The sequence below is a fragment of the Lynx canadensis genome, chromosome B1 (genome assembly GCF_007474595.2).
Source record: "Lynx canadensis isolate LIC74 chromosome B1, mLynCan4.pri.v2, whole genome shotgun sequence".
NCBI lineage: Eukaryota > Metazoa > Chordata > Mammalia > Carnivora > Felidae > Lynx > Lynx canadensis.
The window spans coordinates 148,234,456-148,257,754 of NC_044306.2; the positions used below are offsets into that span (position 1 = coordinate 148,234,456).

General features: G+C 37.2%; 1 protein-coding gene across 2 annotated transcripts in view; it reads right to left on the reverse strand.

Moving 5' to 3' along the window:
- Positions 1-273: 273 nt before the first annotated feature.
- SLC4A4 (solute carrier family 4 member 4) overlaps positions 274-23,299 on the reverse strand; it is a 348,118-nt gene continuing 325,092 nt past the window's right edge. For both annotated transcript variants that reach the window (XM_032592973.1, XM_030313719.1), the window contains exons 19-26: positions 22,877-23,055; positions 21,645-21,717; positions 12,627-12,695; positions 9,808-9,981; positions 7,265-7,426; positions 3,611-3,707; positions 1,139-1,218; positions 274-434 (exon numbers count right to left, since the gene is read on the reverse strand). In XM_032592973.1, the coding sequence (XP_032448864.1) occupies positions 1,175-1,218; positions 3,611-3,707; positions 7,265-7,426; positions 9,808-9,981; positions 12,627-12,695; positions 21,645-21,717; positions 22,877-23,055 (798 nt within the window). In that variant the 3' untranslated portion in view covers positions 274-434; positions 1,139-1,174. The remainder of the gene's footprint in view (positions 435-1,138; positions 1,219-3,610; positions 3,708-7,264; positions 7,427-9,807; positions 9,982-12,626; positions 12,696-21,644; positions 21,718-22,876; positions 23,056-23,299) is intronic.

Below are 23,299 nucleotides of genomic sequence, written 5' to 3' on the forward strand. Positions count from 1 at the left end.
AAAGGTGTTACAAAATCCTTAATACTTTTGCCCTCTGCTTAATAAAGGAAAAGGACAGGGTCTGTGTGTGTCTTCAGTGACAGAGGAATTTGGTTGTCAGAGGACACATATGAAAGTGTGAAAAGAAAAGGGGATTCTTCAGATGTTTTTAAGGAACAGTGCAGTATGGTCTTGATTTTACCTATGCAAGAGAGAAGCAGAGTGAGCACTATATTATTTGGCCAATGACCAAAACCCAAAACAAAACAAAAATTAAAAAATAAACAACCAGACAAAACCCCAGAACATTAACAACAAAAACTGTCAATTTTAAAGAAAGACAAACAGGTTACAATGTAGTTTCTGTTCCCTTGCTCCTCCAGAAATAATCATTGTCTTCAGGCTCAAGTTCTATCCTAATTTGAGGCACAACTTTTACTGGAGTTCTAGGAGGACTGGAGAAAAAAGAAAAGAAAGGAAATAGTAAGTAAATCAGATTTCCTTTATCATGTGTCAAATATACCTCTGCACTGTGCAGAAGCTGGATGGGTCTGCCCTTTGTTCTCTTTAAAATACTTATCTGCTCTTTCTGTATTAAACACAAACATTCTTAAATGGGAGGAAGGTACCAGAAGAGTCAAGAAATTCAAGTAAAAAATTTCTTAAAAATTTCATACCTAGGTTTCAAAAAAAACACACACACAAAAATCAAGAAGAAGGACGGCCATGCAGGTGATACCATGAGAAATTAAAGGGACAAACAGACTTACATGAAGAAAATATTCATGAGTTTTGCTTTTCGGAAAATCAAGGAGGGTCTGAGGTCTCTGCAGCCGTGTTAAGATTAGGGAAGAAAACTACTGGAGAGCTGCCAGCAGTTACCCTTCAAACAGAGATGATGCGGAAGCAATAAAAGCGAATGTGAGTCCTGGGCTTTACCTTAATGACAATGAAAGTTCCATTACTTCGCAGTATAGTAGGCCTCGTAGAACACTTTCTACATAAAAGCTGGGGAGAGGTTCGGGGATTGGGTAAGCGATTTCAGATAACTTGTAGACAGGACAGGAAACAAGGTATTCTGCCAATAATCCACCATGGGTTACATTTCTGAGGGGCAATCATCCCATAGAACAATGTAAAATACCGAGTTGTCCTTTACCTTGGCATACCGAGTGACTGAAGGAAAGGAATTTTATCAGCATGATGTGTGGCGTTCAAGGAATGTTGGTGATCTTTCTCCTGGAAAAAAAAAAAAAATTCTTTAAATCATAAACAGCAGACTTAAGGAACATGTAAAATTTGAGTAAAAATAAAAATTGTCATAAAAATTGATGCATTACAATGGGAAAGAGAAAGGCATACTTAGACAATTTCAATAGACACCGTATTGACCTAAGAATCTAACTAATGTGATGAAGATAAAAATCTGTTAGCTTCATTTCCTCTGGGTGAATACAATGGGATGGACCGCTGTTCTTTTTGGTGAGGGGGTAGGAGGCCAAACATTTGTAGAGGATCTACTTAATGTCTTAAGTTTTGCCCTTGGATTTCCTTTCTTCTTCGGCATCCACAGTTTTGCCCTGCTGTTATTCATGGGGGGAGAAGAAGATTTTGAGGAACTTAATTTTCCTGCACCTCTACTAACAATTTTGTTCTTTCATGAATTATAAAAGACTAATATGGCATTAGAAAAGATTTCAGTTAGAATGATCAGAAATATTTTGCTGAAGTAAATTTCTAATTCATATCAATTGTTCCATGCACCTTTCTAATGGATTTCTGAGAGAATGAATAACAGCTACCACTAAAAGAACCATTTGCCATACAACTTTCTTCATGAGCCTCCAATTCTAGCTGGTGGTGTTTTTTATTTATTTTTTATTTTTTTGCAGCAGCCTTTAAACTGTACTTAGAAGGGCTGTCCTAGGTCATGATGCCAACAGAAGACATACGTGCCGTGTCCCTTACACAGTTTTGTTTTGCTATGAATGCATTAATAAAATGAAAAATGAAGCCAGAATATAGTTTGAGAAGCTTGAATTGAAAAAAGAAGTATTAATTAAATCCTGCTAATGGGACTGAGAAGAAATTAGCCTCAGTTACATGTCATGGGTTACAGACTGGGCATCAGAGCTGAGACGGCTTTAATTGTTCTTTAAACCCAGTGTGGCAGCCAGCCTCCAAGATGGCCTCCCAGCATTCCTGGTGCCTCCTGGCATTCATGTCCTTGTGTCATTCCTTTCCATGTTGTACCAGGGTTGGTTGGCGTGTGACCCTTAGAACATGGCAGAAGTGATGGCATGTCACTTCTGAGATTCAGTTATAAAAGACTGCAGCTTCTGCCTTGGTTTCTCTCTCTGTTCTCACTGGGCTTGGGGGAACCTATATTACGGGCATCCCTAGGGAGGTGCCCATGGGGCAGGGAACTGAAACCTCCTGCCAATGGCCTTGTGCATGAACGTGGAAGCAGATCCCAGTTCCCATTGTCTTCAAGCTTAGCCCCCGCCAAAGGCTTGTCTGCTGTCTCACGAGTCGCTAGAGCCAGAACCACCTAAATCAGCTGTTCCTAAATTCCTGAACATCCGGAACTATAGAAGAAAATATATATTTGTTGTTTTAAGCTGCTGAATATTTTGGTAATTTGTTACACAGCGACAGGAAACTAATATGCCCAATTTTCATAAACAGTCATTCATTTCACACTTTTCTTGGCAACCTCTTCCTGAAGTGGAAGTGGCATTGTCAAACAGAAGTCAAAGTGTCTCAACTGTCTTTTTTCTCATAACAGATCAGTAAACTTTGAAGTACATCTGGATCTGAAAGAATACATTTTCTTCAAAGGAGAACCCAAAGGGAAAGTAGTTTGGAAGCAACTGCTACTTGATATTGGAAAAGCTTGAGCTATTCACTAGTGTTAACTTCAGAGGTTTTCCCCTTTCTTCAAGTGGCCTGTTAACTCAATTACAAAAGGAAAGATGGTATGTCAGAAACCGTTCCACCTTAGTCACCAGGCTATTACCCCTGAAAAACCAGTCCACTTAAAAAGGTGTTTTTAAAATAGCAGGAAAGGAATAAAGAAATTAGGAAGAAAATGTACTATATCTTGTAAGTAATACCTAAAAAGTTTTGTTAATATTTTATGATTGCTAATTTAATTGAAAATAACAATTATTCCAAATTCTCAATATGAACAACTGATTTACTGATCATTTAGAGACCTATGATGCAATTTCTCTCTTGAGCTCATTTGGTCATCGGCTAAATAAAGCCTAAGGAAGACAAAACGGTAATAGACAGTGATGTAGTACTATAAGCTGCAATTCTAAATACCAGCAGAAAAAAAAGAAAAATCAATTAAAAACATGGTTATGAGTTTAGCAATTGAAAGAAACTGGTGGGAACTTGGGTCAGAGAAAAGACTACCAAACAAAAACTTAGAAGGTTATGGATAAAAGAAAGAAGAGTGAAGCTCAAGGATGTAAAAAATGGAGTTTTATAATAATGAAGTATAAGTCTTCAAATAGAGAAACAGGAAGAAAATAGAGGGGAAATTAAATGATAATTCTAAAGATTTTTCTCTGCAAGTACAAATCATATTTGAGCAGTCATGAAAGAGGTTAGTTCTACTCACTGTCGGAAGGTTTGCTATCTCTTAGGAAAGGTTGCTGTTCCATGATGTCCATTGGAATTTTAATACTTGGAACTTTTTCTGAGTATGGGCAGTCAGACTGTGAAAGAAATTTGTAACAGTTTTTAGAAAGTTTTTACAATACAGCCCTTCTTTACCTCCCAGTACTGATCAAATCTATCATAATATCATTCACATTGTCTTAAGGAGAAAATACTTTGATATAATCATTTTTACTTGCTAACTTTTCAAATTCTACACAGTCTTTCTCACATTTGTTTTCCTCTCTTCTGAGTCAATGGAGTTAATTAAAACTAGAACCACACCAAATAGATATCACTACAAATGAAAACAAGTGTAAAGCTTACATAAACTGGATTACCAATCATCAAATATCTATGGGTTTGTTACATGTATAAAGAAAATAATCTCAATATGAAACATTAAATCTAGGATAGGAAACTTCCTGGACTATAACATGGGCTTACAATTCTTGTTTCATTTCTGCTTTCTGATTCCATGTTCAAGAAAATGAGGACTCATCTTTCTTTCCAAGACAGGTAGAAGACTAACATTCATGATCAAGGAGCCCTGTATGTACAGTTGAAAATAAACCCCTCCCTCTTACTCTAATACTCTAGCAAAACTATTTTATAAAGTTTCATTTCAATTTGTTCGTACCAAATATATTTGAAAGCTTAGCAAAACATGAGAAAATAAAAATCAAAAGGAAGGTACTAGGGAGCTATTCATGGGGCTGTTTAAGAAAACAGGTCACCATGGGGCACCTGGGTGGTTCAGTCAGTTAAGTGTCCGACTTTGGCTCAGGCCATGATCTCTTGGTTTGTGGGTCTGAGCCCCATGTCAGGCTCTGTGCTGACAGCTCAGGGCCTGGAGCCTGCTTCGATTCTGTGTCTCCCTCTCTCTGTCCCTCCCCCACTTGAGCTCTGTCTCTCAAAAATGAATAAATGTTAAAAAAAACAACAGGTCACCTAAGCCAAAACTATAACAGATTTTCACAGGATTACCACCTTACTTTTTTTAAAGAAATCATTATATTGAATCCAAGTCTATGTTTAGACTGAAAAGATAAAATCCATCCCTTAACTGAAACTACCAGAGATGGCCTTTAGCAGAAAGATGGGGGGAGAGGGGTAAGAACTAGAGATCAAAGAAAATAAAGAAAAAATAAACCTTAACATACAGACTACTACATACATTGAAAATTCCTTTAAGGTGAATCTAAAGATGGTAATAAGCCACCATATGATTTTAAGGGACTAAGATATTGCATTTAAATTGACCAAAAAAAAAAAAAAAAAATGAAGACATCACATGCATGTACCTTTATGTGAATGTCAAGAAGGACAAGTTTTAATCACAGTATTTCAAACATTTCCCCAAATAATAGCATTTATGGATGAATAGGTTGGAAGCCAACCCTTAATCATAGCCTACAGGAAGGTCCAAAAATGACTGAGTGGCTCAAAATATTGGCAAGCCATAATTTTTCACTACTTCTGCTCACAAATGTGCTGTAACCCCCATGCCCCTCTGTGGCTCTCTATATCCATGGATCCTAGCATCCATGATTACCAGGTGGACACTAGGAGAGTCACCTTCCAGATAAAGAGCCCCCAAATAATAAGCTCAACATACAGAACTTATTACACACATGTACTCAAATTGCCTGGTTGAGTTCACTAAGACAAATACACAAGCTTGTTGTTTTTTGGTGGGGGTTGGGGCAAGAAGAAAAAGAGGAAAAGAAAAGAAACAAGTAGCACACATTATCTTCAAGAAATCTGTTGGAAATACAGAGCTGGAAACAGTAAATATCATTAATAAAAGAATAGCATTGTTTAAATAAAATATGATCTGTTGAAAATTGAATCAAAGAATTAGAAGAACTTCTCAGGAGCTCATTTGATACAACTTTTGAACTAGAGAGCATAAATTTAAAACATCCCCAAAAGTTGACAGTTTATTATTTTTTTTCTTAAAAACTATTAGAGATGAGGATTCTACAATATTATTTTCTATATTAGTTATATGTAATAAATTTTAAGTTTGGTGTCCATGTATATAAACTGGCATACTTGTTTTGAAAATTCAAGATGAAATATTACTTTAATTATGTCAGTATTTCAAGTGTTCCCTTTTTTGTCTTGAGTGGCCTAGAAATTAATTTCAAATTTTGATTTCTATTGAATGTGTAGACATTTTTTAACCATTCTTTTTAACACTGCACCCTAATCTGTACTGCAATTTAAACACATTCCCTTTTTCTATCATCACTGGAAACAGAAAATCTATACACCTGTTCTCACTGAAGATGGATGATGACAGTCACAAAACTTCCCTTGGACTCTTTTTCTCTTTAGCTAAATGTGCCTCACATATTTAGACTTTTTTTTATTGGATCAATTTATCTGAAATCCGATTGTGTCTGTTGCCTTCCTTCACTGTACTATTTCTAAATTCTCCACAAAAAAATACAACCAGACAGCCTGACCAGCTGGAAATAACCAGACAGCCCTGGATCAGAGTTTTGGCTTTGCCACTATGGCTGTGTACACTCAGAAAAATGACTTAACATTTCTCAGTCTAAATTTTCTCCTGTCAATAGGAACAGAAACATACACTATAAGGAGCTGTTATGGCAAGTAAGGACAAGTATGTATGGTCAATCAAAATGATCAAGTACAGAGTAGACAGCAAAACTTAACTATACTCCCACTTTAGAATACTTTACCAGGGACCAACTAGAATGCGGAGTATATACTGTACTGTGTAAAATCCAGAAAAAATCTTCACATAGAAAGTGTCATTTTGGCAGTCCTTTATCCCAGGCTACTGGGACAACCTGTGTGTGTGTGTGTGTGTGTGTGTGTGTGTGTGTGTGTGTGTGTTTGTATAAAAATCCCAGCTTTTCTCCTAGCACTGATTACAGACCCCTACTGCAGCACCCATGAAATGGTCTCCTAAACTAAAGATGAAAAAATGGGCAATAGTTTTATTTCTCTAACCTTAATCACCCAATTGCAGGAGGATCATTTGGACTACAAAACTGACAACTACAATTCTGTAAAACGACCCTAGGCTCCAAGACCCTTTCCTTTTCCTTGAAGGGTCACAGAGAAATAATCTTCAAGTCCAATGTGAGGGTAAGTACAACAGCAGAGGACTTTGGTTGAGTGCCTACTCAAATGGATACCTAGATCACAGGAGGTGAGGTCACAGGTATGTGTCTACATCAGGCTTAAAATTACATAAAACTGAGTTATTATCTCAAAGTTAAACCCTGGATTATCAATAGTAAAGCAAATACATTTTACAGCATTATGAAGCAAATTTTCTTTTTATCTGTGAAATGGGAGATTGGAGTTCTTTAGATGTGGTTTTGTTTTGTTTTTTTTTTTTGGTGGTGGGGGGAGTCATTTTATTGCTATCAGTATATTAATGGCTATAGAAAGACTTCAGAAAATATAAAAAAAAACTAAATAAAGAAAATAAAGGGCAAAGGAAGACTGGCATGTAACACAGCCAGGTAAATTCTCTGAATTCATCTCACATAAAGTATAATATATATATGACATCCATAAATGTCTCACATTTATTTGTTTAGCTTTACTTTGGAATTTTGGAAAGCCTTACATCATCATTGTCACTGTCCAGACTTCCTTTCTTCTTTTTCTTTTTCTTCTCATCTTCCTTCTTTTTCTTGTCCTTTTCTGGAATGACATCATCGAGGAAGCTGAGGTCATGTTGGGAGAAGAGGTAGTCCATGCCTTTTCTGACAGCTACAAGTGCCAAGATCTACAAGGACAAATATAGAAAGTAGGAAAGAAACAAGGTCAGATAAAGTCATAGTGAGTATTGACACTACTCTATCAAAGGCAGTAGAAACTTATAGAAGGCGAGAATATGACAGAACTCATCTTGCTTATATGGATTTATATTAAGTGGACCATAAACATCTTCTTTATGGGGAAGTTGGATCATAAAAGTACTAAGTCAAACTCACTTTGTTCACTGAAATGTATGATCACATTCACTTAGAATTTCAACACGAAAGGATTATTTTTTAAACCATTTTCTTCCATGTCAGATTTTTAATAAATGGCTGAGAGTTTAAAGGGAAAAAACAGCCTGCATATGATTTCTATTCAAAATTAAAACATTATACAGGTTTTTGAAAATCAAGAAAATTTGTATGACATACAGTACACTAAAACATCTTCAAGGTACTAATAATGAGACAGCATTTGAGTACGCACAGACCACTTAATCTACTGGGTGACTTCAATCACTACCATGACCTGAAAACTTACTGTGTGACAGATGTCGTGCTAAACTCTTAGGCGGTATTTTTCTCATTTATTCCCACCACAAACTCAAAAAGTAGATATTATGAACTCTATCTTACAAGTGAGGAAACTGAGGCTTAGAGACATCTAAAATCACAAAGCCAGAAAACAAAATACAAAGGGCCCCCAGCTGTCTACCTCTAAAATCGGTATTCTTAAAAAAAATACGTACCTTTGATTCTATGAGTTGCCCTTGAAGAGTAACTTGTAAAAGTACATTAAAGATGCCTTTGCTCAAGAATAAAATTAGTATGTACTAGGATATAGGAGTCATGACTGTCTCAAATTAAACATTTGGGTTTATCCACATCATGCTCTCTATATGTCCATTTTTCATCTCCAGGAGAAATTAACAACATCTACCCTACTGATATTATACTATTGCTTTGTGATCAAACAAAACCTCTGGAAAAGTAAAAAATACTTTATACAGATAACACATTTATTATTATTATTTACAGCATCAGCATTAAGTGATTTACTGGATACATTTCAAATTTATTCAGACCTTACTGTGTTTTTCCTGCCTGTAGCAAAACTAATAGGTAGACTATACCAATGGGCAAATGGGAGTCATTTCTCACACTCATTGTGTTTTCCAGTAAGTTAACAGAGTTTAAGGGGAAAAAAGGGATATAAGTGAAAAAAAAATATGACAAACATCACTAGTATTTTATATATTTTTTTTCTTCCTCCTTCCTTTTTGTTTTCCCTTGGAGAAAAAAAAATTTACAAACAACAAACACATGTAAGATAAATTAGGGGCACCAGGGTGGCTCAGTTGGTTAAGTGTCCAACTCTTGATTTTGGCTCAGGTCATGATCTCACAGTTTGTGGGATCGAGCCATCAGGCTGTGCACTGACAGTGTGGGGCCTGCTTGGGATTCTTTCTCTCCCTCTCTCTCTGCCTCTCCCATGCGTGCGCGCACACACACTCTCTCTCTCTCTCTCTCTCTCAAAATAAATAAATAATACTAAAAAAAGGATAAAATAATAATCTTGGGTAAGAGTAAGAGGACTTTTATAAAAAATAAAATATGGTCTGTGTATGAAAATTCTGTGGGAGAGACAAAGCAGACTGAGAGGCTGGCTTGGTGACTTGTTTCAAGTGTACACATGTACATTTTCTTGCAAGAAATGGAAAGTTATGGTAAAGTATAAAATTTAGTGATAAAGCCAAAAATAGACCTAGCATTTCCTTTTTTACCTCTTTCACTTGTACTTCTAAGTGCAATGTTAGTTATGTTACCTTGCTTCTCATCATCTGAGAGCCCAGACTTACCCTTAAACTTAGCATGATGCAAACCAGCAAGCAGTTCAAAAACTGCACTTCTCACTCCATTTCTTCTAAGTCACTGGATGACCTGTCAGAAGCTGCCAAACTTGCTTTCTTATTATTTGGACTGAAATGCGTTATGCTTTGTTATTTAGACTGATTCTATTATACAATATTTTAAAGATAACTAATGTGCACTGATGTCTACCTAATGTCAGGCACTGTGCTCTATACTTGATATTTATTAGTCATGCTCAGAGTAACAATACTAATGCCATGCCCATTTTACGAACAAGTTAATGGCAGCTCATGAAGGCTCCCTGATCAGCAGAAACCAGTGCTGGGATCTGAACTCAGCTGAGTCTGACACTAAAGTCCAGTGTAGATGACCACAGACATAGGAACCTTAAATTACAACTGATCAATTCAAAGTTATTTGGTCAAAGCTGGAAAAGAGTAGAACCACACAGAGAAGACATATATGTCTTCTACATTACAATAACAAATGATATTGGTATGACTTGATGGGTAGGCTCAAGGAAAGGAATCCCTACCATGACTGGGAAAATGATAGCAGCCACAGTGGACTTGAGGATCCAGAGCAGGGCTAGACATAACACCTGCAGGAAAGTGAACAGGTGGACTCTGCGCAGGGGGACATGGCGCAGGTAGATAAAGTCTGGCTGATGCTTCAGGGGCATCAGAAGCAGCTTCAGACGATCCATGAACTGGGGAGGGAAGAAGAGAGTACAACTGTATTACTTCAAGAGCTGATATGCAAACTCATTTCCACAATGCCTAACTAATGATTAGTGATTTATATACTATAGTTTAGGCAAGCAGTATCCCTTCCAGAGGACATTGGTCAGGGAGTGCAGAAATTTAGTCCAGCACAGTGAGACATAAGAGGAGTCTTCCGATTCCTATTACTTTGCAGGAATGTGATGTAGATATATGAGATAAAGTGGCTACCAAAGAATAAAGTCACAAAGCCAAATATAAATTCTAGATGCTCATCTCTTCCTTTCTATTTTTACTATCTGAGTCTTGGGAGAGAGGATCTTGTGACTAATTTCGTCATGATGTGCTGAAGGAAGACATGTAAGTCATGTATCTTACTCTGCCTCGGTCACCTTACCTGAAAGAAGAGAGGATGCTACTATGGATCTTATGCATTTAAGGGATGTTTCAAGGATAGAAAGGAAGCATCCAACTTGAAAATGGGAATGCATTGGTATTTTCGTAAATTCCATACTATTTATCTATGGCAAAACTTAACTAATAACATGCAGCAATTCACTACCATTTCTTTTCAAAGAAAAGCCATAGGACTTTTATAGTGAGTTTCAGAGTATCAACAACCAGATATCTGAACCTAGGGGAGGCTATTACAGTGCTGTGCAGAAACAGGTACTAAACTGACCGCCGAGCATCTCTGTGCCAGGTACTGTGCCTCAAAGCTTAACTGCTGAGTTTACGTTGATGATGATAAGAATGATATTTCAGTACCTACCATAGGATCTTTCAAATAAAAGATATTCAGTAAATAGCTGCTGAATTGAATTATGATGTAATAAAACTCTGAAACAGTATTTCTGCTTTCTTTCTGGAGGAAAGGGAGAAGTGTACAAGTAAAGAAGACTGTTATGGACAAGCTGCTCAGAAGCTATTTGCTATGTAACAAACTTTCTTTCTCCATCCAGGCCTACTTTTCATTGGAGGGGGCCTTGCTGTTTATAAAGATTGTGTTACAAAATTTCTTGCTAAATCAAATCTTGCCAAAAGGTCTGAAAGAGGGAGAATAGGGAGAAAAGTGAAGAGAAAAGGCAATAGGGGCAATAGCACTGCTGAATTTAAGAAATCCACTAGCTGTCCCTTTAGCAAAGGTTTTTTCCCCATCACTATGAAATTCTTGATTTTTTTTGCCTTCTGTTTAATTTAATAAACATGTAATGAGCTCCAATCATCAGTTAAAGACATAAAGTCTAACTTCTGATCTAGACTGACTTATTAAGGCAAAAACAAAAACAAGAACGAAAGAAAGAAAGAAAGAAAGAAAGAAAGAAAGAAAGAAAGAAAGAAAGAAAGAAAGAAAGAGAAAGAAAGAGAAAAGAAAAAAGAACTATTAGTTTGGGGGCCATTATTAGTTTTATATTTTTCCATTGAGGGAAAAAAAGAATATTTTTACAATGCCAGGTAAAAATAAAGTATTTTTTTATATCTGTACTTGTCCAAAGTTTCACAGGCACAAGTAAACCCCCATTCACATTCATCTAGTCCAATCTATGAAGAACCCACCTTGTATTTTGTGACAAATATCCTAATGGGACCTAAAGAAGGGAAAATAAAATAGCCTTGTCTGCTTTTGGGGGTCTGGCCACCTGCCCAGCTCTATCTGACTCTAAAACCAAATTAATCTAAATTCAATAAATGAAAGCAAGGACTACTATGAGGGGGTTTAAATGAATTCTTATGATGTTCACAGAACATGCCGTCTTTTCCCATTAAAACATTAGTAAGTGCTAAATAAGGCTACAATTAACAAGGTGCCAGAAAACAGCAGAAGTACTTCCAGTTTCCTGGTGCCAATTAAATTAAACCTCAATTGAAAGACAAAGTCCCTTACAAAGTTCTTCCTAATGATTTTTTTTTTAAAGGGGGCCAGTTTTACCCAAATTGTGGATAGCTGAAGTTTTGGACAAAAGTAGCACTAAACCACATTGACTTTATTCTTTTATTGGTTCAAAACTTTTGATCACTGATCACAGCCATATGAAAAGTAAATCAAATAACAGCCTGTTCTCAGAATAGTTTAAAGGCGAAGAAATAAATAGGATCTTGAAGAGCACACTGGAAGGGTTAGATTTCTTTCTGGAGATGAAGGCAGGAGAAGAGGAAGGACAGAAGGGAGGGAGGAAGGTGATCCTAGGTCCTCTCTCACTTTCCTAGTGAAATGACCTTTAACAGCTTATTTCAAGAATGGGTATGTATGATAACATTTGTTAACACAAATTAATTTTGTTAATTAACTCAAATAAAAAGCAGGTGTTTGGCAGAGAAAGTAGCAAACAAATGCATTTTCTTTCTTTAACATGCAGTGTTATATTATTTTTGGTGTACAATATAACGATTCAACAATTCTGTACATTACTCCATGCTCATCATGATAAGTGTACTGGTAATTCCCTTTCTTGAATTTACCCATCCCCCGACCTACCTCCCCTCTGGCAACCACCAGTTTGTTTTCTGTAAATATATGCATTTAAAAAACTCAGCAGTTAATGAGTAGCACTTTTCCTCAAAGATCTGTTACTGGACTACTATTACTACTGGAAAAAATACAACTATACTTAGATTGCTATAGAAAAGTTACCTGTACACCATTAAGGGATGCTACCCCCATATACAGGAACACGCCATACAGTACAGGCATGGGAATAAACTAGAAAGAAAAAAAAAGTCAGAGAGAGGTTAAAAACAACAATAATAAAAACAATAATGAAGAAGTATAGTTTAAATAAAAGCCAAATCTGAAACTAAAAGATAGAACATAATAATACTCATCATGATAAACTTCTAAACTCTGTGCTAGAAATAAATGGAGGGAGACTTTCAACTGTCATTTGATCCTGTTTGCATTTTTTTAAACAATGAGCATGAATGACCTCAAAAAATAAGTTTTTAATGGGAAAAAAAAGTTTGTTTTCCTTTCCCCTTAAAAGGAAAGATTATGTAAACCAGATGTTTGCATGGACTGTGAGGTAGAAAGAGAAGCAGACGGTTGCTTAGCTCCTGAGACCAAGTTCCTTTCCAACAGCCTGTTGATTTTTTTCCTTAATAATTTTTGCCAAATGATCTATTGGCTTGGTGTGTAAATGCCTCTCTCAATGAACCAAACATGAAGTGGCTGTCCCCTTTCTTTCTCTAAGGAATATTAAGAGGACTAAATAATGAGAACACTGCTTAAAAGGAGCATTGAGCATACAGAAGCAACTCATTACACACATGTAGTAATACACAGCTTTAAAAAGTGAATTAATAATTTTAATGCATTAATTAGCAAGAGTCTTTTGTACTAATACAAAGTGTTTTAACAATGGGAAGTTGCAAAGCCATCTTCCCTGAGTTTTATCTATTCCTAGACCTTTGAAATGTCCTGAGTACTGTGGAAACAAAGATGATTCTGTTTCTGGGAAGTCTTCTATTTAAACAACAAAAGGTTCTCAAGCTTGGATTCTGAAAAGAAGTGCAAGTAATTTCAGTTTTCAAAAACCACAATCAATTAAGTCCCATCTTACCAATTCTACATAAAGGAGGCTATTGTAGCCAGAAAACAGTATGACTTCAGAGTAATTTTTAAAGAACTATTACATGTATTAAATGAAGCACAATTTCTACCAGCCTCTCCTTGTAATTACCTAAAACAGTTCTGTATCTGGGGCACCTGGGTGGCTTAGTCAGTTAAGCAGCTCTTGATCAGGTCATGATCTCAGGGTCCTGAGACAGACCCTGTGTCGGGTTCCACGCTGAGCAAGAAGATTCTCTGCCCCTCCCCCCCATGTATATGCACTGTCTCTTTCTTAAAATAAGTAAACATTAAACAAACAAACAAATAAACAAATAAATAAAATGAAACAGTTTTGTAGTTTTGACCCCTACTGGGGAATTAGTATACTCAAAATATGTCATGACTATCTCCAATTGTTATTGGCTAGCTATAGGAATTACTAAATTTATATGTAATACATATATTTATTTACACAGAATATCACATGATTCTTCTAGAAAAAAGCTAATAATTGTAACATAGCTAATCTGATCTTGATCTCAGAAAAAAATGACACTGAATGCTGAAGGGGTGGGAGGGGCGGCCGGAGTGGTAGGGAAGCCACGTGTGCTGTAATACCTAACAGTCACCACAAAGAGGTGAGCACGTCACATTCAAGCACTTGAGGTCTGACATGTGCCTTGTTTGCTTTAGAATGTGCACATTTCCATTCCTCTGTACGAACTGACCAAAAAATAACTAACAAAGAAACCATTTCATAGCTTTCACTCATTTTTAAACTTTTTAAAATGTCTTTTGCAGGCAAGGGCACTCCCATTTTCCTTTAATATATGATGATCCCTTTCCTGTTATCTCATTTCTAATACCTTGGGAAGGAAAGAAAGGTAGAAGGGGAAAAGAGAAGTATAGTTCTTTTACAGTTGGGCAACTAGTTAGAAATCCTGTAGTAGTTACTTTTTAATCTGGGTGAAGTGTTTTTTCTGGCTTGAAAAAAAGTAATCACAAAGGTGATATTGAGCCTTATCTCCGCCCCTCCCCTAAGTTTAGCCAAATATTTTCTCTATTACAGTTCTAGCACCAGAGTGGTGGAAAGTTGTGCTATGGTGTTGGGGTCCATTCTCTCTGAATTTATGATAGATTTCACCAAATCTACCATAAAATAAAATCAGAAGGTACCATTAACTCAGAATGGGGTATGGGTAGGATAACAGCCTTACATATGATGATGGGTTTTTTTTTTTGTCCCCCCCCCCCCCCCCCCCCCAAGAAACAGACTCTCCCTCTCTCTCTTTCTTTTCAGAGAGCAAAAGAGTGAACAAGTTGAGGAGAGGGGCAGAGGGAAAGAAGGAATCTCAAGAAGGCTCCATGCTGATGTGGGCCTCAATCCCACAACTCTGGGATCATGACCTGAGCTGAAATCAAGAGTTGGACGCTCAACCAACTGAGCCACCCAGGTGCCCCATGATGATGTTTTTTAAAAAAATATTCTTTGGTGAAAAGGAAATAGCACATATAAGGAAGGCTATTGATTCAATTTTGCGGTCATCTTTAATGTGATACAGATGTCTTACAAAATTGACCATTTTTCTTTAAGATAGTGCAGTGTGTCTTAATAAAAATCTTTCAGTTTGGAAATCTTGATGAAACCTGACAGAATTACTGGGTTAGAGGATTTTGGTGTTTTGTTTTGTTTTGGGATTTGGTTCATGAGTCATATCAAAAGGTCAATCCTTAAAAATGCATCACAACAGAAATTTCCCAAAGGAAGAAAAAAAAGAATGTTTTAAAAAGATGTGATCCCATTTTAAGTTAAACTAGTATAATATACATAGCAGTAGCAGGTAGACATTTTTATAAAGCAAGACAGGAGAAATAAAAACTCAAAAAACACAAGGAATACTAGATTCACAGGCACTTCAAGAAATGCCAAGTGATAAAATTATGCAAACAAAATTATACAAATGTACCCAGAAAACCAAAAGGCTTAATTGTAAATAAATATTATAATGCCTTTAATAAACATTAAAAATGAAAAAGTTAAATGCTTGATCCTACAACCAGATAGAAAAATTAAATTGAAGTCAATGAAGATTCCACATACTCAGACTACATCCCCAAATTTTTAAAATTCTAGTGAATGTTGCACTCTTTTTTACTTAGCCCTCTCTTTGATTTTCTGATAGTGTTAGAATATTCCCATAAAAAAAATGTGAAAGGGTAAATTTAATAAGAAAGGTAGACGGTAGTGGGTTGTCCACAGTACAGAATTCAGTAGAGGAGTGAAGCCTCCCAGCAGAATAATAATCATTTTGTATGTGTATGTGTGTATGTGTGTGTATGTGTAAAACTCAGAATGAGGTACTGATTGAGAACATGGAAGCATAGAAGTTAGACAGACCTGGGTTCCAATTCTGGCTCTACCCATTGTGGAACTCAGAGAAAATTGTCCCCTTCTATTTCCAGTATTCTCATCTATACAGTGGTTATGATAAAGATTACATAATACCTAGTTCAGGGCCTGGCTCATAATAGACACTCAAGAAATGATAAATGTGGTATTGATGTCATTATTTGCATCAGAACCATCACTAGCAACTGCCCAGCCTAGCCCCCTCTGGTCCCTCTGTAGTGGGGGTAGGGCAGCAGCATAGGCCAGAAGGATGGCTGCGAAGGTCAGACTTGAAGCCTTGGTTTTATATAAGCTCTGCAATGTTGTTCTTTCAACTATAGTGACTGTCTTCACTATACGTGAAGGAATACGTTATGAAAATAACATCCTAATGCCCTTCAGCTTTAAAAATCTGGGACCATACGGAAGCTGCCGCCTTGCAATCTGGTCCCTAGTCATTGAAGAAGCCATGGAGTGACTTATGATGAAGAGTTTGTGAAAATGTCACATTTCTCTCTACATAAGAGAACTGGAAATTGGATCAAAGAAGCTGGGGAAGATCAACTCATGGGAAATGAAAGTAAATGAGTTCTCTGAGGGCAATACTGTTTTATTTTAAAAGGCAATAAACCATGATGGTTATGAGATCAGGCTTTGGAGTCAGAACTGCCTGAGTTCAAATCTTGGCTCTACCATTTAAGAACCCTGTGACTTGGCAAGTTATTTATATATTTTTTTATCTGTAAGATGGATGCAATCATACGTACATTTTTCATAGGTTTTATTGGAGAACTAAATAAAAAAAAAAAAAATCCGTGCAGAGCTCTTGGTCCAATGCCAACCTCAGTAAATGTAAGCGGCTATTACCACCATCATCTTCCTCGTCCTCACTATCCCCTCTCCTCGTTTCCCTGTTACTGAGCACAATGTGTGGCATATTGTAGGAGCTCGACAAATGCTTGCCAGATACAAATTAAATGCTAGCCTCTACATTTTAGAACCCTAAACAAATCTCAAAGACAAATTTTGGCTACGCCTCATGTTAAAAATGAACTAATTCAAGCAAAGGCAACAGAAGTAGCAGTGAACTTTACTTGATCTTTATTTCTTTAAGCTTGCCAAAAGAATGAGAAAAGAAAGCTCTAGGAACTGTCTTTCATCTTTTTTTGCTGCTCTGTGGTCTCCCCCAGTTTCCCCATACAGAACACTAGCTTAACAGGCAGTGTTTCTGCTGCAGAGACACAGATCTAAACTGTTTAACCGGTCTGGGAAGCCAGTTCTTCCTGCTTCCCCACAGTTCTGTACTGAATCTGTGGTGGGATTTGAGGCACGTATGACTGCAGCTAGCTAAGGTCACGGGGTATCCTCATGAACTTAAAGCTAATACGCTATGATTCCTTACACTCTTCCGTGTAGAAAGACAGACTGCAGCAAAGAGATCAAAACAGAGGTCACAAATTTCATGTTCAAAGTAAGCCTGCATAAGTAGGCTCAGGCAACAACTACCCACCCTGCTTAATGCAGGGAGAAAATTACTTACATCATCTGAGGCCGCTCAGTCTGTGGGGATGCAGGGAGCTGAGCAGGGAAGGTGTTGAGCCATGTCATTTTAAAAAGTGAAAGCCACATATTTTTCTTGATCCTGTTCATTTGATCTGCCTTTCAAAGGTAGACTCTTAAGTAAAACCATTCTCTAAAGTTGTCACTTGTTCCTTTAAAACACACATTAGTCAAATGGTGGAGGAGAAAGGTTCCCTCCTCCAAAGTAACCCCTGATACCCCTTTCTGTGTGAATTCTGAGGTTAATGGTTAATCCTGACTTTTACTTAGTCATAACTTAGGTTCTAGTTAAACTGTACCCTCATATCACCTCGCGCCAGTCAGAGTGGCCAAAATGAACAAATCAGGAGACTATAGATGCTGGAGAGGATGTGGAGAAACGGGAACCCTCTTGCGCTGTTGGTGGGAATGAAAACTGGTGCAGCCACTCTGGAAAACAGTGTGGAGGTTCCTCAGAAAATTAAAAATAGACCTACCCTATGACCCAGCAATAGCACTGCTAGGAATTTACCCAAGGGATACAGGAGTACTGATGCATAGGGGCACTTGTACCCCAATGTTTATAGCAGCACTCTCAACAATAGCCAAATTATGGAAAGAGCCTAAATGTCCATCAACTGATGAATGGATAAAGAAATTGTGGTTTATATACACAATGGAGTACTACATGGCAATGAGAAAGAACGAAATATGGCCCTTTGTAGCAACGTGGATGGAACTGGAGAGTGTGATGCTAAGTGAAATAAGCCATACAGAGAAAGACAGATACCATATGTTTTCACTCTTATGTGGATCCTGAGAAACTTAACAGAAACCCATGGGGGAGGGGAAGTAAAAAAAAAAAAAAAAAAAAAAAAAAAAAAAAAGAGGTTAGAGTGGGAGAGAGCCAAAGCATAAAAGACTGTTAAAAACTGAGAACAAACTGAGGGTTGATGGGGGGTGGGAGGGAGGGGAGGGTGGGTGATGGGTATTGAGGAGGGCACCTTTCGGGATGAGCACTGGGTGTTGTATGGAAACCAATTTGACAATAAATTTCATATATTGAAAAAAAAAAAAAAACCTGCACCCTCAACATCCGCTTGTTCTTGTATTGACTTTTCACATGAGCTACCAACAATTCTGTAGTGGATGTTTATAACCCACCAAATTTCAATGGTAAGAAGGGCACATGATCTGAAATCAGCTGATGTGATTCCTGAAGTAAAGAATAGTTCTACTTACTGAAGTTAAGGAATCACAATTCTCAATGCTGGACTGCTTTATTCTTGTTCGTTTCAAATTGAGGTTACCCACAATATGTTGGAAACTGTATTAACAAAATAATTTCATTTCCCACATTTTGGGCAAAACCTTGCCTAATAAAAATGTTTGCTAAACTACCTTTTTTGCTGATTCCTACAATGACTCTTTGCATGGACTCAGAGTTGCCAGGTGGGAATAGCCATGATTATGAACATTAGCAGCTGAACAAGGGTGAGCTTAAGGAAGGTCAAAAGGAACTCATGCTCATTGATCCCTTGTACCTCTTTTTCTCCTTTCTCTGCATTCTAATCTGCTCCTGCAGATACTAAGATGCTTTGCATATCGGGGCAAAAAGATTCATCGTAAAATAAAGAACAAAAGGGCTTTCAGCTTTAACTCCTCTGCAGCCATATTTGGGTGCAGGGTTAGAAAATAGTCAGGAAGAGGCGTTGTTGAAAATGTCTTGCATCTCTTCCTAAAAATAGCAATTTATACAGTATCTGTTCTCTGTGTCCCTTTGGGATTGTACATGATTACTCAGCTGACAGATTCTCCAAGATTAAAGCCCATTTGCTGTAATAAAAAAAAAAAAAAGAGCCTTTAAACACATCTGACTTTTTGAGTTAGGATTTTATACTGTATTAATGAAAAGAAATAATATAAAAAAAAAGAAAATATGGGTGGGGACTGATAGGTACATTTGAACTGATGGAAAGATTTCTATTTATCCTCTACTAGTAACTAAGAGACCCTATTAAAAAAGAAAAATCTGCAGTTGTGTTGTGTAAGTCCACCGTTAGGAAACCCAGGGGCAAATTCATTCTTAGTAGATCCTCCCACAACATGAGATCACAATTGCCTGCAATGACCTCTCTAAAAATGGATCTGTCCAAAAAGAGGTTCCATTGCCTCTGTGGTAAAAAGCTGTCATTACACTTTCCACCAGTTGATGTGCTGGTAGCTAAGGGGCAACAATGGAACAAAAAGCCTTTTTGGTAGTGGATTTGATGCTGTGAAACTCACAACTTCAAACCTACCCCACAACTTGCTTTGCACTGGCAAAAGTGGTAATAGATTTCTCTCTGTCCCTGTAGAATGTAAGACCTGTACTCTCTTTTTGTTTTAAGTCTATTATTTTGAAAGAGAGAGAGAGAGAGAGAGAGAGAGAGAGAACACACATGAGTTGGAGATGGGGCAGAGAGAAAGGAAGAGAGAGAGAGAATACCAAGCAGACTGAATTGTCAGCGCAGAGCCCAATGCAGGATTGAACTCACAAACCATGAGATCATGACCTGAGCCAGTATCAAGAGTTGAACACTTAACCGACTGAGCCACCCAGCACCCTGACCTGTAGAGTCCTCCATATGTAACCAGAAACAACTTTGAGGTTATTTTTGATTTTACTTTCCCATGTGTTATGTGAAATATATATTCCTTCATGATTCTAGTCAGAAATCAGTTAAATCAGTTAACTGACATTGTGGAAACCAAGGACAAGAGATGAGTATTTACATCTTTTAACTATTTACCAAGTATTTTGCACATAAGGTATGCATTAATCTAAATACCCTGAGGGCAAAGCTGGTCTTAGCTATAGGTTAAGAAATTATAGTTCCACTTTCCTTAAATTCATCTCAACGGCAACTGACTTATAAATGTGTCCACTTAAGAGAAAAGGAGGGCTTTCGCCTTTTGGTCTCTATACTTCTATATTGTTTGAATTCTCTATAAGAATGTACTGCTCCATAACTTGTGTAATTAAACAAGCATTTAAAAAATCTTAAAAATTAGAATTGTTTAAAAATAAACACAAAATGCGGGCACGTGGGTGGCTCAGTCAGTCAAGCGCCTGACTTCAGCTCAATCATGACCTTGCGGTTTGTGAGTTCAAGCCCTGCATCAGGCTCTGTGCTGATGGTGCAGAGCCTGCTTGGGGTTCTCTCTCTCTTTCTCTCTTTCTCTGCCCCTGCCCCACTTGCATGTGCGCGCTCTCTCTCTCTCTCTCTCTCAATAAATGAATAAACTTCAAACAAAATAAACAAAAATTTTCAGAGAAAAATCTGGAAGGATATATCAACAGTGGTTGTTTATAGCTTCTAGGTATATAGGTAATTTGCATGCTTTGTACTGTGGTGCAAAGCCTAAAGTACAAATTATCAATAATTAGCCACTATTGTTAATAGAAAAAAAAGAATAAAATGCTTACATCACACACACACACACACACACACAAATGGAAGCTTCATAACAGCTACACCTTCTCTTTTCACCCTATTTCTTTTAAATAGGTTTTCCCATATAGCTCATATTCATCTATTTTTGTAGATATTCACCCCATCAGTCAAACCTATATATTTGATTCCTAACTTTCTAAATAATCGACCATATCATTTTTCTTCTTTAAAAGTTCATTTCTAAAGTTTTCTAGTCATAAATTATAATTTTACTCTGTTCTCCTAGGCAATAATTAAATACTGTCAGCAATAATTAAGAATAGGAGAAAAGTTACAAAATGATAATTCATGTTATCCAGGAGTCTAGTCTGTGTGCATATGGGGGGACTGGAGGCAGGATTTAGGAACAAGTAGATGGAAAGTGATGGGAAGAAAGGATATAAGGAGAGCAAGAAACGTAATGAGGAGAGGAGATCAGTTAGATTGAACTGTATGGAACTGCCATTTACATAGGTCAAAAAGCTTGGGTATTGGTAACTTAATACAGTTCAACCAAATAACTACAATAATAATAATAATAGAAGGAGTGAGAAGAACATCAAAATAAGTTTTTAAAGTCCTCATTCTACCTGACCTCTGCTTCAGTGTGTCACAGAACTGATGAGAATCTTGCAGATAAGGAATTCTACTCTACACATACCCAATTATCTGGAAGAGGCAAGTATTTCACATATTTACCTTCAAGATGGGAGCCATAAAGACTGACAGACCAGTCAGAATAAACACGAGGGTTCCAGTGACTCTTTGTTCTCTGAAACCAAATCAAAAGATTACCAATTGACTTCTTGTTTTCATAAACATGCTCTTGTCTTTTCACCTTCAAAAAAGACTGCACGATGAACAAACCAATGTTTGACTAAAACAGCAAAGGTGTTGATATCTTATATAAATGAATACCTCAAGTACAGCATATAAGCTCAACAGAACTACAAAATTTTCTTCTAACTATTGTATAATGTGATTTGAATTCATCAAGAGAAAAGTGATTCTTCTAAATCCTTTGCTTCTTTTACAATAAATAAAAAAAAAAAGTCACTTGCTCCTGGTCCATCAATTACTGGCCTCTTTGAAGCCCTTATTTTTTACACAACTTGTACTGTTGTGTAATTACACCTTCTTTCATGGGAGACAGATATCACATTGTCCTACATTCTAATTAACAAACAGCTCAGGGAAATTTCATAAGTGCAATAAATCCCATCAGTCTAATTTCCAAATCTACAACACAAGAGTACTTTTTAACAAATAGGATTCCCATCCAACACCCCTTCCCCCAGCCCCCAGGAAAGAATCACCCACTGTTGTGGCGTGGGAAACAATGGCTCTGTCCTGTGAGCTATTCACCCAAGCAGTTAGGAGCAGGGTTTGCTGCAAAAAGTATTCAACACAGGATAAAGGTCTTATACAAGCCCTTCCTGGCTACCCAAACTTAACAGCTGGAGGTCAAGGTTTCTCAGTGCTTATGGAGACAGAAAATGAACTGGAAAATCACAGTTCCTTTCCCTTAATAGAATCTTAAAAATCATAAGGAGACCCATGAGTTTTGAGGCGTCTCAACAGAGCTGAAAAGTTAAAGAGTTTGACCTTTAAATAGGATTGTGATAGAGTACGTACCACAGCACCAAAATGAGCTGCATGTTCAAGAAAATGGATGGCCTGTTTGCAGTTTTACGTTGCGTCGTTTAGCCTTTCATTAATCAAAGGAAATATATGTAACGTAAGAAGTGAACTCGAAAAATTATGGAAGACTTTCTTTCTAATGGAAATTTAGTCTTTTCTGTAACAGCAAGTACAGGAATAAGTTAATCATCACCAGCCTTTTCTCCTCCAATTTTGCTCATTCCCTTTGAATGACATATAGATGTGGCATGGTAAGTTTTGTAGAGCGATTTTCCTCTGACTTAACATACCTCACTCCTAGAAACTTTGGTTGTTCTCCAGGTGCAGAAGTCTCGGTCTCCATCTTCAAACTGTCAATGTGAGCAATGGAAATGACAGTTGCAGCCACATACCACGGAAGAGCCATGAAAGAGCACACCACCATGAGGATGGCCACCCAGAAGAGATCCAGGTGATATCCAGCTCCTTTCTGTAGAAAGAGGTAACAAAACCACATGGAGAAGATGCTCATGCTTCTATCTCATCCTATTTCCAGATGGGAATTAAGATTACCAAATAACCCCAACTCTCTTTGCTTGCTAAAAATATCTACCTCAAGGTGAGCTCCCCAAGGAAGGCGACTTTATCTTCCTCACATTACGCACCCCCCCCTAATTAAACACAAAGCTGCCACAAGACACCTCCTCTAACTTTACTGCGGTCACAGCTTACGT